The sequence below is a fragment of the Stylophora pistillata genome, chromosome 12 (genome assembly GCF_964205215.1).
Source record: "Stylophora pistillata chromosome 12, jaStyPist1.2, whole genome shotgun sequence".
NCBI classification, from domain to species: Eukaryota; Metazoa; Cnidaria; class Anthozoa; order Scleractinia; family Pocilloporidae; genus Stylophora; species Stylophora pistillata.
The window spans coordinates 10,691,735-10,706,434 of record NC_142530.1 but is presented as its reverse complement, the minus strand read 5'-3'; the positions used below and the strand labels follow the sequence as shown (position 1 = coordinate 10,706,434).

Here is a 14,700-nt window from a genome sequence, read left to right as displayed (position 1 = left end):
GATACAGTAAAACTAGAGTTGTCCAGATGAAATCAAAACACAAATTTTGTCTTGACAAATTTTTTTCTCCTCTGTTGCATCTGCACTAAAAATGTCAAAGCTGTTAAATCTGTCAAATTCAGTAACAAAATGAACACACTCAGATACTACAAAATAACACACTCAGATACTACATGTATATTTCACGGTAATTTTATTCAATTTAGCTTTTCCTTTCCTTATCCTTTGAGTGGGTACTTCTGGATCTTGTGGCACATTTACTGCTTCATTGTTGGACTGATAAAGTGGAGACTGGAAAATCACTCCACCGTTGTATCTTGCCCCAGCTGCATCCAGCGCCTGACCTGCTCATAAGACTGGCCGCTATAATTTGTGTATGGATTCAAACTCCAATTACCAGGATTCATTTTAAGTTGTTTAAAGTTGTAAAATCCGTGAGTTTTGCAATGAAAGACAATTAAAGCAATCTTTTGGTAAACTTAACTCAGTTCAATTACCACACTGGTGATGGCATTTACGATAAATGGTTGACACTGAAATTTATCATGGTTTTTGTTTATTTAGTCAATTTTGCCGAGGTTTTACCCAGGACAAATTTTATCATACCCTACGAGCAGAGCCTTTTCTTCTTTTCTTCTTTTCTTCTTCTTTTCTTCTTTTTAACCCTCCAAGGGAAAAGGCTCTGCCAACATCCTGTCGTTGCTTTGAAATTCCGAAAGCCCAAAACTCCGGGCTAGTCAAGCCGGTTTTGGTGCGCATGCCTTTGTTTTTCATGTACACAGATGACCAAATCTGCACCCACAATAGTTCTAGGGGGCCTGGAAAAGGATCAGTTTTTAGGCAACTGCTGTGCATGTTCAAACGAGCAACAACAGGATGTCGGCAGAGCCTTTTTCCCTTTTTGCTTCAAGGATGGGTTAAAAAGGCTCTGCTCGCAGGTTAATTTTGTCAGCAGTGTGTTTGAAAATTTGCCCGCTTCAGCCAAAATTTGTTAAGTTGCAGCAAACCATCTGCACTTGTAAAGTGTTGGTGATGATAAAAAATTTGTCTAAATAAACAATTTTGTCTCTTGTGCAGATAGGCCCTTAGTAACCAAGAATGATATGCTAACATGGTTACTGATGATAACTTGTGGCATGTTCTTCACTTGGTCCTCAATTTATTTAGATCTCACCAAATGAAAGGATTGACTTGATTTCGTGATGCTGCTAGTTTCTTTTGTCATTCTATTATCCCTACAATTTGTCCTGTTTGATGGTCACAGTACACAATTTATGTTTATTTTTCTCTTTTTTCTGGCATGATTGGTGAGGGTCTTGTCAATTATATTTTTCTTTTGGTGTAGCTTGGTATAGTGGTGAAATTACTCTTTGTACATTTACATTTACATTAAAGTTACAGCAATGTTTCTAAGGTTTTATCAGGAAATGAAGTTGATTGGTTGTGTCATTTTTAATTAATTGTTGATGGTAATACTGATTGCAGCTGCATATTACCATTAATGATTGTGAGGTAGTACATAGACAGGTGTTTTTATCACATAATGAATAGTAGAATACTGTCAAAAGACATTTGTATAGGGCTTATTGTCAGAGCTACAGGGTTGCTTCACTCACATTATCCTGATTTTAGTTTCAATTGAAATTCACTGATAGTCATTGCAGCTATATGGAATGTATAATGTTAATGATGTTATTGAAAGTGTCAAGTGTGGTTCTTGTCTTTCAGTTGTTTTCAGAGTTTATGACAGTGATGGAAATGAGTATCTAGATTCCCAGGTGCATATTGTTTACCTTGTTTTAAATTGTTAGAGTTCTTTGTTCAATCATTGGTTATGGTACTTTGTCAAGGTAATATTTTCCTTTAAGTGACTCTTGATACTTTGACAAGGAATAACGAAATGTAGAAACTGTTTGGCATGATTTTCTCTGAATGTGTCTTATATGTTGCTTGTGTGGCAAAGTTTGTTCAAGTAACCCAACTAGACATAAGAAAACCTTTGTTTGAGATTTTGAGGCGAGGAATTAAAAATTAAAGAGTTCCAAGAAAAAGGATTGCCACAAGAAGAATTCACAAGTCATACATATGCTGTATGACTTGTGAATCACAAAGACTTCTACAGTTAGAGATTAAACCAAGAATTAATTCTGTCACCCTTGTTAAGTACAAAAATTTGTTTAGATGTTGTGGTAAAACACAAATTGTTTCTGCAAGGCCAGGTGTAAGTTATGATAACTTTACTGTTGTATTTTTGAGAATTCTCTTAAATTAAAATTAATGTGCTCTTCATTTGGTAAAGGAGTTGGAATGCATTACTCAGCAAATGATGAGTGTAGCTCAATATCTTGGTTGGGATGTCACAGAACTCAAACCAGTAAGTACAGTTTACTGCAGAATGTGCAAACTTACATGTAAGTGGATAGAATTACTTCATAACTTGGAAAAAGGAGAAGATCTGCTGATGTATGTTTGGAATTATTTTTTAATGAATATACAGTTATCACATTTGTAAACTATATGGATTTGTTAGCAAACCACATAACCAGTAAACAATAAGCACATTCAACTACTTCTAGTTTTTTTTCTCATGTCTGATTGGCTTGGTTTTCTTGACCAACAACAAAATACCACCCAAAATATTTGGCTTACTCTGTTTGAGTGTGGGTGTGAATATGCGAAGGAGAGAGATGAAATGTACCTGTAGGTGAGGTTGCCCACCTGTCCATATATATAATCTATTATTTTATCTTGATAATGTTTACATGAACCTGAAAGAGGGGTAAACTGTCAATGTGGCTCTCCCAGGTAATCAGCCAATGTTCCAATGAGATTATTGAGCTGAATAAAAACTTTTTTTTTCAGTGAACTATTGCAGCGAGTTGTTTAGTTATTTAAAGTATTGTTGTGATTCCTTTTGTAAACTATTGTGATTGATTTAGAAGTTGAAATAGTGCCACCAGAATCCAGAGATCTGTGTTCTATTCTTCCCAATGACTCTAAGTCCCATGCTTGTATTGTATTGTTGTATTGTATTGTTGTATTGTATGTTATCAATTCAGCTGGGAAACTCTTTTATAATGCCTTTTAGCGATAAGATGTACATACAGCACATGTACGTATTCCAAGATTTAAACTGTGAGCCCTCCCAAAATCTATAACAAAGTTGTAAAGCTGTGTAGAGGCCTTATGACTTGGATTTTATGGAAAAAGGTTGGCTAAATTGTGCCCTGTTGTTGTACCTTTGGCACATTAGATCTTGCAGGACATGTTGGTAGAGCTGGACGATGATGCTGATGGTCAGATATCTTTGGATGAGTGGATCAGAGGAGGACGTAATACAATACCACTCAGAGTATTGCTTGGTTTAGAAACTGTGAGTGTCTTATGATATGGTCCTTTGTGGCCACACTCAGGTTGCACTCACTCATTGCATGGAACCACATATTGAAGCAAATTCTCAAAAGTTCCACTCTCTGGTATTTTTAAGAAATATGTTTTGCAGGAAATCTCAGGTTTTCTATGTACACAGTCAAGTAGTTCAACAATGCTGAACAGTGTAGTTCAATGAGACATTCATTTTGGTTTGTTCATTTTTACTTTTCTCCAATCATTAGTCTGCATTATTGTGTTCTAAACAGCCTTTGCATGCTATACATTAATTTTTTTGTAAATTTTTGATGATAAATTGTTTAGTTTAATTATAATTATATGTAATAAATTATATTATATTAGACAGAGTTCATGCTTTCTGTCGCTTGATTCCAATCTTAAGAAAAATCATGGGAGTTTCCTTTTCTTTCCACAGCAAATTCTAGATGATGGTCAACATCAGGTGAGAATGCAAATATCTTACTTTACATTACTGTTAGTTCATGTCTGCTGGTTTGTTTTATTTTGTCTCTCACTATTTGACTATAGATTCCAACATATGACAGAGTTTTAAAAAAACTGTGTCCTAGTGGGCAGAGATTTTATTTGCATTTGCTCAACACATTAGGGCTCAAGACTGTTTAAAGTTTTCACTCACTTGCTCAACTGGATGGTGACTTCATTCAAAATAAAGTAATGTTCATTACTAATGTAATGTCTTTTTGTTTACTGATGAAGTAGTTTGGTTTGCAAACAATTGTTTTGTTGTGTCACCTGACCAGATACGCCTAGAGTGAGTTAAAACTGTGGAATGTCTGTGGTGACATTCCTCAATTTTTAAACTTAATCCTCAACTATAGAAGTTTCTGTATAAAATCTGATTCAGAATAGAAGAGCATTTTGCTGTTATTGTTTTGAAGAAACATCCAAACTTGTTTATAGAAAGCAGTAACAGAGGAAACTATCAAGACAACAACCAACCTAGTAAAATTAATGTTTTTGACAGTTCACTGTTTTTAAATGATTTGTTTCATACACTCTGAAACACTAATTATGTGTAGGTTAATAAACTCAATCATCAATATTTTCCTTGGACATTTTATGTTTCTCAAGGTTCATACTTATTGTCAAGTTTCACTCTAACTTGTAAATCTGTTCACAGATTCATTGTCCCAATGAAGGCTGTAGTTTATATGTGCACATCTTGACATTATTTTGAATTTCTCTGGGTTTTAGTGGCGTCAAAAACGCTTCAACAGAAATGCTTTCTGTAACAGATGTCTTAATGTGCTGAATGGGTTTGCTCTTAGTTATCAAGGTCTTCAGTGCCCATGTAAGTCATCCTAGCATCTACAGATATCTTACAGTTAATATCCATCCAACTGATTGGTTTACCAGCATATATATGTATATATGTAAGTTGTTAATGGAACTCTCAGGCCAACAAAGGTGCACTGTGCCAGGAGGATCAATAAGGATTCGCAGTCCAAACCTCACAGCCAACACGAACGTAGAAAGTTTAAAAAATTGCGAGGATGGACAACTTCTGACTTAAAAAAATATAAAAAATTTTAATAAAAAACGTTTCGGTCAGAGACCTTCTTCAGGAGTTGTTCATCCTCGCAATTTTTTTAAACTTTCTATGTATATATGTATATAATTATATACATATAATTATTAAACCCCTGAAGAGTGAAGCGATTCACGAAACAGGCTTGTCGGGAAATGTAGTTACGTCCTTTTTTTCCTCTCATAATATTTATTCTGCTCTGCTTCAACGTATTGAGCACTGTTCCACGCGAAAATCGACTTGCAGACTTCCTATATAATTATATATATATATATATATATATATGTAGTTCACATTGACTAAAATGAAACACGCATGATTCCCTGTAACTCTGAGTTTCATGCTTACGCACTCATCAGACAGATTTAATGAAAAACATTCTTGTAGGCTAATCTATATCTACATCTATAAAAAGTAGCTGCTGATTACGATAGGTTGTTGATATATAATGGGTGAGAGAAAGCGAAAATTACAATGGGTATGGATGTATCAGTGAAGGATAATGAGACAGTGGGTGTGAATAATTATGTTGACAAAAGTCTATTGTAGCGGGGAAGCGTCAGATGTTGATTAGATCTTTGTTTAATCTTCTCCTGGTTAGCTCAATGGATAGAGCGCCGGACTGTTGTGCGGGAGGTCAAGGGTTCGAGCCACAGCCGGACCAACACTCAGGGTCTTAAAATAATTGAGAAGAATTTGCTACCTTTCTATAACATTAAGAAATGGTTAGATATTCTAGTCTTCTTAGATAGGGATGAATAAATGGAGGTCCCGTCTCCTGCAGGGTTGGGGGAAGGAGACGTTAATTTCCCACACGAGATTACTGTGTGATGGATGTCCTCCCCTGGGGTGGGATGGGTGGGATATAGGGCGCACTTAATTTGGAGCCTCGCTCTGTTGTGCGACCCTCACCACACTCTGGTGAAAGTGTTTAAATACAATTAAATAAATAAATAAAAGTTCCTTCGGTCAGTCCGATGTAGTTCTTAGGAGTTGCTTTGTTATCTGTAGTGGTGATCTGTGTGTTGTAGATAATGCTGGAAGACAGGGAATTGTTGTTGAGCGGGCACTGCTCTTTAGATCTGCAGTTGCAAGGCTTTCGCTGTTGTCGTAGTTGTTGTTGTCAGATAGTACTTTCTTGTTGTGTTTGTTAATGATCAATCCCATGTTCTCCATACAACTGTAGTTGACCTTTACGTTGTTCTTGTTGAATAAACTACGGTGTTTGTGATGTTTTGCAAAATGCTTCGATACTAAGTCTGGTACTCATTGTAATTTTTGCTTTCTCTAGCTCATTATATATCAACAAGCTATCATAATCAGTAGCTACTTTTTATAGATGTATATATAAATTAGCCTACAAAAATGTTTTTCATTAAATCTGTCTGATGAGTGCAAAAGCACGAAACTCAGAGTTACAGGGAATCATGCGTGTTTCATTTTAGTCATTTTGAACTGTATTTCGCTCTACACTCATGTGTATTGAGCACTTTCCAACAGCATTTGCTACAATTTCCCACTATTATGTAATGTATGCATATATTCCACTTGACTTGATTATTCAATATCTTTGTCTTTGAAATGTTTTTTTTTTTAATTGAACAGTTTGTAAGTATACAGTTCACGAGCGTTGTGTTGAAAGAGTACCAGCATCTTGCATTACCACATATGTCAAGTCCTCAAGAAGAAGTGGCAAAATGGTATGCAGTCACTGTGTTGTTTACAGTGATTGTTTTTAATAGTGAACAAAGTTTGGTTATCTGATGTAACTTACTTAAAACAGGATTTAATTCAACTAGTCTAAGTTTATTCATGACATGTAAATTTTCAGGAAGGCAAGCATGATTTGTGAATTTATGAATCAGGGCAAGGTGTGATTTGCCTCCTGTGTACAAGAAGAGAGATTTGAAGTTAATCCCCTTTTATATACATGATGCACAAATTTTCCTGAAATCCATGTGTGACACAAGATCAGGACTACCCCCTCCACTACCCTGCAAACAAAACCACATGCTACTTGTATTTTACAACATTTCCAATTTTTTTCTGTATTTGTGCAGAGCATGGATCATCACTGGACAGAGGGAAACTGCCCTGGCAAGTGTTTTAAGTGTGGTAAAGCTGTTAAGAGTAACAACTGTCTAACTGGATTACGCTGTGCCTGGTGTCAAGTCACGGTGGGTTGTGCACTTATAGTGTCTTTATTGATTTACCAACAAATACACCAGTCTGGTTAACATAAGTGACATTTTATTGTAAGATTAATAAGGAAGCTAGCCACCAGATTATCTGCCTAGTTGGTGGGTAACTTTTACTTTCAATCTCCATCATCTCTTAATGATATTCAGTAAAACTTAATGATTATTTAGTTATAGTCTGCTGAGCATCCCAAATGATGTCAATGTTTTTGTTTTTATGGTAGTTTACCATCTCACTTTTGTTTTTCGACACCTAGTTGAAAAGGTATTTGTACTGTAATCTTGTTGCTCCATCCACACTAAGAGACAAACACAACTCTATTTTCCCATCAGAAGTTCAGTTTCAGTATAGGAAACAGTACAGAGTATTGCAGAGGTTAAGGTGCAAACAAACAAATTGAGGTTTGAAGTTTTGTTTTCATCATAGGTTCACAACAAATGTGCAACTCACATGGCACCAGAGTGTAATCTTGGAGAGCACAGAGAGCTGATCCTACCTCCAGTCTGCATCTCTCCAGCTGGTGGGCTGGTATGTTCACAGACTAACCTACCACAAATACTAATTTAAGACAGGAAGTGAATTTGTGGGTAAATGTGTGAGATGTACTGGTAGTAGCTGTCAACACATAGTTCTTTGGATAAATGGGTCCATGTTTGAGCCCTGGTATTGTGTTGTGTCATTGGTATATGATACATTCCTTAGGCAGTTCTCCTCTTTGCTCAGTGTAGGAGCATGATTTGTACCCAAAAACTGTCAAGGAAACTTGACAAGTCACAATGGACCACCTTTGATAGAGTAACATCTCAAGTAGGAGAAGTGAATAGACCCATAGTTGGTACTTGCCTTTAAAACCGAGATAAACTCTTGTCACTGGGCCACTTGACTTGTAAGAAGCAGCCTTATATGAAGGAGGAACTTGAAATACAAGCAGTTACAAAGAGCAGCACAAGAAACATTTCAATACATGGATTTGAAATGATGATGATGATGTTCCAAGGAGCTCTGTGAATAGTATTACAAATGGGTATCAAAAATATTCTCCTCACATGTTCTTCATCAGATGGTTGTTGTGTTAGTAATTAGTGTTTCTGCATTTTCCAGGACAGGAAAAAGGAAAACTCCACCCCAGAAGCTCATAGAAAGAGGGCTAACTCTTATGTCAACTTTGAGGGGATACCAATGCAGGTTAGCTCAAGTAACAAAAATTACTGAGCATGCACATGCAGCTACTTGTAGAGTTTTAGACACAATTCTATAGCGCTTTCTGCATAACTGTTGATAAAAAAGTTTTATTTACTTTTTTGAGAAGAAAAGAAAATACAAGAAATGGGCACTGCCCCTTGATTCCTCCAAGCAGGTGATATGTTTCCCATGAGTGGTAATAAGGTCTCGTTGGTGTTACTTGCATGAAATTAAAACTAATTTTGTTTACAACCTTTTTCGACTGACACAAAACAGTGCGGCGTCTTATTAGAGCGAGGTAACGTTAAGAAGCGCGCGAACGTTTATTTAACTGGCCATGTTTAATTTGGTGTCAGAGTCGACGGTAGGGGCGGGAAGAAATATTCCACCCCCCCCCCCCCCCCACCCGAGCCCCTCTCCTTGTCTTTGACTCACTCGCCCCCTGAGCACAAATTAAAGTTGTTAATAAAATACTATTATTATTATTATTATTATTATTATTATTATTATTATTATTATAATATAAGTATTAAGTTATTTAGTGAAATGTTGTGCTTGGTTGGTATTCGTAAGTGAAATCCTTGAATACAAAGTTTCTTTTCTAAGGAGGATTAGAAAGTGAGATCTTTAATTAAAAACGGTACCCGGAGGGTGGAAATCTTCCGCAAAATATGAATATTTGTTTAAAAATGTATTGTGTGATATAAAAGTATGCACAGTATGTGAAATTTGTCAAAACAGATTTCACCATTACGTGGGACCCATCCCTTGGCTGTGTTCATCAACCCTAAGAGTGGTGGGCGACAGGGTGTAAGGTAAGATTATTTAAAACACAGACTATTGCTACTGTTGCTACTATTTGGCCAGTTATTTCTTACGATGCTTTATTTCTTACGATCCGAATAATCCCAAAACCTGTAAGTGTATTTGTTTAAAATGTAATACTGTCCATCCACTAAATTCTTAAGATTACTTGCTGCTTGAAGATTGATAGTTTCTTTTCTCCTCTTTTCTCTTCTTATTTTCTTTTCTAATCTGGGCCCGCTGTAATTGGCTACGCAGTTGCGGATTCCCTGCCATTTGTTGTCATTCTTTTTTTATCTATTTATTTTGATTGTTGTTATTTGGCGAAGTTAATAAATAAACTTTCGCTGGGAAACCATGCTGCACTCATATGAAAGAGGATAAGTTTTGAGCTCGGTAAAGAAATACAGAACGGTGTTTTTTCGTCTTGTCACGAGCGTGGAACAAATAAAATATTCTGAGTCCAAATGAGGAATCCAACCACAGCCCATCGGATTCCGCGCTCCGATGCTCTACCACTGAGCCACAAAGACTCTCATTCTTCACAAAACATGACGCTATCGACATTACCGATGCTAGCAGAATGCAGGATGCGTTTCATACCTGAACTTCGTAATGGGCTTTGCTCACCGTAGTCTCTGGAGCGCGGAATCTGAAGGTTCAATTCCTCACGAGGACTCAGAATTGTTTTCTTTGTCCCATACTCGTCACAAGACGAAAAAACATATTCCTATATTTCTCTGCCAAGCTCAAAGCTTGCCACCTTTCTATTCTTTACAAAACGTGGAATCTATTTGTTTTATATGATGAAAAAAAAAAATTGTCAATGGTGACGTCATCTATGTCTCTGTCCCCCAGTCAAGAATAATACGTGTGTAATTAAGCTTATCGTGTAATTAAGCTTATCGTGTAATTAAGCTTATCATATAATTTCTCATCTCGCCTCGTCTAACAAACGTACAAGTCAGTCAGTGGGTTATAACTAAACACCCGTGTGATTTTTACCCTGCCTGCACTTACTTTATTTTGTTGATATGACTCTTTTCTCAATATTCAGGTTACTTCATAAGTTTCAGTACTTACTCAACCCGCGACAGGTCTTCAATCTCGGCGATGGCGGACCCGCACCAGGGTATGTCATACTTTGTTTGTTGTTGTTATTTGTTATTTAGTGTACTTAATTCCCTCATAGTGAAGTGACTGAGAAGAATCATGTTCCTCGTTGATGGGACAGCAGTCCATCACAGATCACAACCGCAGCATTTTACATTCATTTACTAGCCATTTACACTCCGGATTGATAGAGGCCCAGTAAGAGAAAAGCCACCTTAACCAGAGCTTGAACCCAGAACACCAAGTCCCGGGTTAGCATACTGACTGGAGATTCACCTTTCCTTTTGTTTAACTGCTTTTATTTCAGATTGAAGTTCTTTCAAAGTGTGCCAGATTTCCGTGTACTGTGTTGTGGCGGAGATGGAACTGTAGGTTGGGTTCTAGCCACTATAGGTGAGCTCAGCAATCCTATGAACTAGAATTATCATTAAAATATAGTTCTCAAACTCATTAATAATTCATCAAGTTACAAACCAATTACGGTACGCCAATTTGGCCACATGTGTGCGTTTAGAAACCCCGATGAAACACTGGACAGAGGCTTTTCCACTATACTTTGATGAAATATCAAACCCTAGAGCTTGATAAAATGTCAAACCCCACTGATGCCAAAATCAGTCAGAATTTTTTCATTGTTCTTGGCTAATGATGCACGATTGAGAAGCAATTTCAAAATCTTTCACATAGTGACTTAACTGTTTTTGTTTTTCTTCTCTCTTTTAATTGAAAGATAAATTACAGATAAAGAAGCCACCCCCGGTTGCTGTTTTACCTCTCGGTGAGTAACAGTTATGTCAAAGAGCAACTCCGAAATCAAATGCCGAAGGTAATTCGGGATTTCTCTGTGAGTCCCGCCGATATAAACTTCACCTCCCAGGATTGCTCTATGAGTCCTGTCGATATATACTTCACCTCCCAGGGATTGCTCTATGAGTCCTGCCGATATCAACTTCACCTCCCAGGGATTGCTCTATGAGTCCTACCGATATCAACTTCATCTCCCAGGGATTGCTCTATGAGTCCTGCCGATATCAACTTCACCTCCCAGGGATTGCTCTATGAGTCCTGCCGGTGTAAACTTCACCTCCTAGTCAGGGACACGTGTAAACCTGGTGTGATGCCATCTTGTTTAGCCGAGTCAACTGTACTGTGGCAGATTTGGTGGGTGTTATATAACTGGCCTCACTGCTATGAGCTTATAACGTCGAAGGTAACGTTTTTTTCCTCAGGTGTTTTAAAACCGTCAGCTCCCACAGGTGATGTTTCTTCCACTTTACAATTGATGAAAACAAAAACAAAACCTTTTAGTGGCAAAAGGGATGAGACTGGTGCCATTTCATATGGCAATAAATTCTTTTAACTTGATCACGAGGAAATTTATAGCAGCTAGAAGGGAGAATTACTCATCTCAATCAAATGGCGAGATTTCAACGGTTAATTTACTTGTTACTATTCTCTCTGCAGGAACTGGAAACGACTTAGCTCGATGCTTGAAGTGGGGTGGAGGTAATAACAAATAACAGTGATTAAACAGCTCCTCTTTCAATTAAACGTTGGATGAAGCTGTTCTGAAGATCATACTGTGACTCAATTATGATAAGAATAAAAAGGTTCTTGAAGAGATAACTGCGGAACTGTGTAGAATTTGATGAAATATTTCAATTCAATGAATCTCGTGAAGATGAAACAATTTTAATGTAATAGAAAAATCCGAGCCCCAGATGGGACTTGAACCCACGACCCTCCGTGATCTAGTCGGATGCTCTAACCACTGAGCTTCTGGAGACTCTATGGTGAACAAGGGTCAATTTGTGGGCCTCGACTGGAAGCGCATCGCGCGGCTACACAGCCAAGTATTGGTCAGCGCCTGTGAAACTCACTAACAGCATCACGTTGTCACATTAAAGCATATCAAGATGCGGCCAACCAACCTCCAAAGTGAGCATGTGAAGATGAAACAATTTTAATGTAATATTACATTAAATTACTATTACATTCGTGGGTTCAAGTCCCATCTGGGGCTCGGATTTTTTCAAGGAATCTCTTTTTTGGATTATATAATAATTGTACTCTGACCAGCTCGTTTACAGAAGTCAGAAGATCCAATGTTTTGCGTGCTGGTCTTCTCGTAGTAAATTTTTGGTAAATTGTCTTTTGTGATGGCAGAAAAGAGGAAGCACTAGTATTTTGTAGTGAACAATCTTTATTTGTTGTACATCTTTCTCCTCAGGATATGAGGGTGGGAGTATTTCCAAGGTGTTGAGTATGATTCAAAAGAGCTCGGTTGTTAGTCTCGACAGGTACGTGTGGTTTTGCTATATACTTACAGTCAAGACACACACTTGCTCAGAATTTGTGTCCTTTTAAAATGAATTTGTGAATATAAGGATATTTTTTTTCTCATTTTGAGACAACGGCATGGGCCCGGGGTTCGAAATTTGGTCATATTCGACCACAAGGCCAATTTCCTCTGTTCTTCCACTCCAATCCTAAAGAACCCTTGGTAAGGAATGCAGGCTCATTTCTCGAACAGCGGCTTGTTACGGAGCCCAATCTATTCGGATCTGTTCGCAGTTGGTGACTGATTATTATTGTTGAATTCGTAGCATAGTTTCTGGTGAATCTCCAACACAATGATTGTTCGTTCAAACATTTGATGTGTTAGTTTTATGGACGGATTTATTGCCCCGCAATCAGTGTGTTCTCATTCAAATAAAAAAGGAAACAAAATTAAAGCTAAATTAGAGTATAATTCCGAGATTAGAACTAACCCTATCTCGAACAAACATTCGCTTAAGTTGAAGCCTTGTCTTTCAAACGAAAATATACGTGTTTTAGTTTGAAATGATTCCAGGTGAAAATCATTTCAAAATCTTTCGATTTGTATGTTTTTCTGTTTAAGGACATTGCCGGTGTTTCTGAAACAGAGGAAGTAACAAATCACGCTAATTTAAAATAACTTCATCTGAAATTTATTGAGAACCCCAACTTATAAAACGCTGTTAACAAATGTTGAATATTGTGAGTGATTTGGTGAAGTGGGAGTTATAAAAACAAATAATTAGGAGGGCCTCATGTTAAAAGTACGAACTTTTCCCACCAATATGGTGATCTTAACCTTTTACTCGTTGTGTTATTTTGTAGATGGTCCGTTTCGTTCAAACAAACTAACAAAGAAGATAGTGGAGATCCACCGCCACTGGACATCATCAACAACTACTTTTCAATTGGCGTAGTATGTCATTTTTTTGAGAATTTTAGTAGTAAGGGTAGTTCGGTTAAACGATAACAAGTACATTGAAATAAAACTACATGATTTTTTTCGGTTTATTTTCAGGATGCGTCAGTTGCGCTCAAGTTTCACTTGCAGAGAGAAAAGAATCCAGAGAAGTTCAACAGCAGGTGAATCAGTAGATAACTGAAAAAACTATTGGAACTTGAAACTTGGTAGATTCGCTACTCTGTAGTATCACTGGCAATTTCTGTAGGGAAGAGAAGGAAAGGGAAATCTTTCATTTAGTGGCTACCACTTAACAACATTCAACACCAAGTAAACACGGAATGTTGCAGAGAACTTTGTTTATTTTCAATTTTGGTTACGAGGATGACATTCACATAAAGGAGATAATATATCAGCAAGTAATTCAGAGCTTCTTTCTGCATACCAGACTTGTGACATAAAGCTCTTATACTAGGCATTGTATTTTACTTGACTACATTTTGCTACTGGCATAGAAGTGATATTTAGAGGATTGGTGGTAAAGAATATTTGTTTTTTTTCTTTCCTACTTTAAGGTTAAAAAACAAATTTCGTTATTTTGAATGTGGTACATCGGAGACCCTTTCAGCAACTTGCAAGAATCTGCACGAGGAAATTGAAATCATAGTAAGTTAGTTTGCCTTTAGAGATAATAATTGTGTTGTTTAAGGGGGGCTGTATGGGGGAATTATCACCTTAGGTTTGGTTTAGCATTGTATTTTAGGCTTGTTCTGGTAATGGTGTTTCAGCATCGTGTTAATTTTGTTGATACATAGGGACTATTTTTTCATTGCATTTCGTAACGAGGTGATTCCCTCAGGATGATAGTGAAGCAGTTGAAATTCACTTACAGTGAAGAAGTTGAAAGAAATAATAGAAAAAAATTAACAAATAAAGAATGCAGGCCTCCGCAGTAACTGACCCGTGTCTCGCAGGCACTAGTTTTGTGCTACTAGCAAGAGAACCGACAAGCCAAATGTTAGTAACTTGGAAAATTTGAATGCTTCGTCTTTTTCCTCAAATCACTATTGTCAAGTTTTCTAACTCTCTGTTAGCTGGATTTTTTTTTAAAAAAAGATTTAGTTGCTGTATCGGTAAGGGTAACCGGTTAAGTCGCCCGAAAGTCATCTCGCCCGAAGTCATTTTGCCCGAAAGTCATCTCGCCCGAAGTCATTTTGCCCGAAACTCATAATCATGTTGCCCG

The 14,700-nt window shown here is 37.1% G+C and overlaps 1 protein-coding gene across 4 annotated transcripts in view; it reads left to right on the top strand.

Annotated features, from left to right (window-relative positions):
• LOC111340735 (diacylglycerol kinase beta) overlaps positions 1-14,700 on the top strand; it is a 31,867-nt gene that overhangs the window by 11,605 nt on the left and 5,562 nt on the right. For all 4 annotated transcript variants that reach the window (XM_022947625.2, XM_022947624.2, XM_088741686.1 and 1 more), the window contains 18 exons: positions 1,729-1,778; positions 2,300-2,374; positions 3,254-3,373; positions 3,806-3,832; positions 4,606-4,702; positions 6,545-6,639; positions 7,000-7,116; positions 7,565-7,666; positions 8,240-8,323; positions 9,062-9,135; positions 10,182-10,256; positions 10,545-10,630; positions 10,968-11,015; positions 11,702-11,743; positions 12,468-12,537; positions 13,382-13,472; positions 13,575-13,639; positions 14,033-14,123. In XM_022947625.2, the coding sequence (XP_022803360.2) occupies positions 1,729-1,778; positions 2,300-2,374; positions 3,254-3,373; positions 3,806-3,832; positions 4,606-4,702; positions 6,545-6,639; positions 7,000-7,116; positions 7,565-7,666; positions 8,240-8,323; positions 9,062-9,135; positions 10,182-10,256; positions 10,545-10,630; positions 10,968-11,015; positions 11,702-11,743; positions 12,468-12,537; positions 13,382-13,472; positions 13,575-13,639; positions 14,033-14,123 (1,409 nt within the window). The remainder of the gene's footprint in view (positions 1-1,728; positions 1,779-2,299; positions 2,375-3,253; positions 3,374-3,805; positions 3,833-4,605; positions 4,703-6,544; positions 6,640-6,999; positions 7,117-7,564; positions 7,667-8,239; positions 8,324-9,061; positions 9,136-10,181; positions 10,257-10,544; positions 10,631-10,967; positions 11,016-11,701; positions 11,744-12,467; positions 12,538-13,381; positions 13,473-13,574; positions 13,640-14,032; positions 14,124-14,700) is intronic.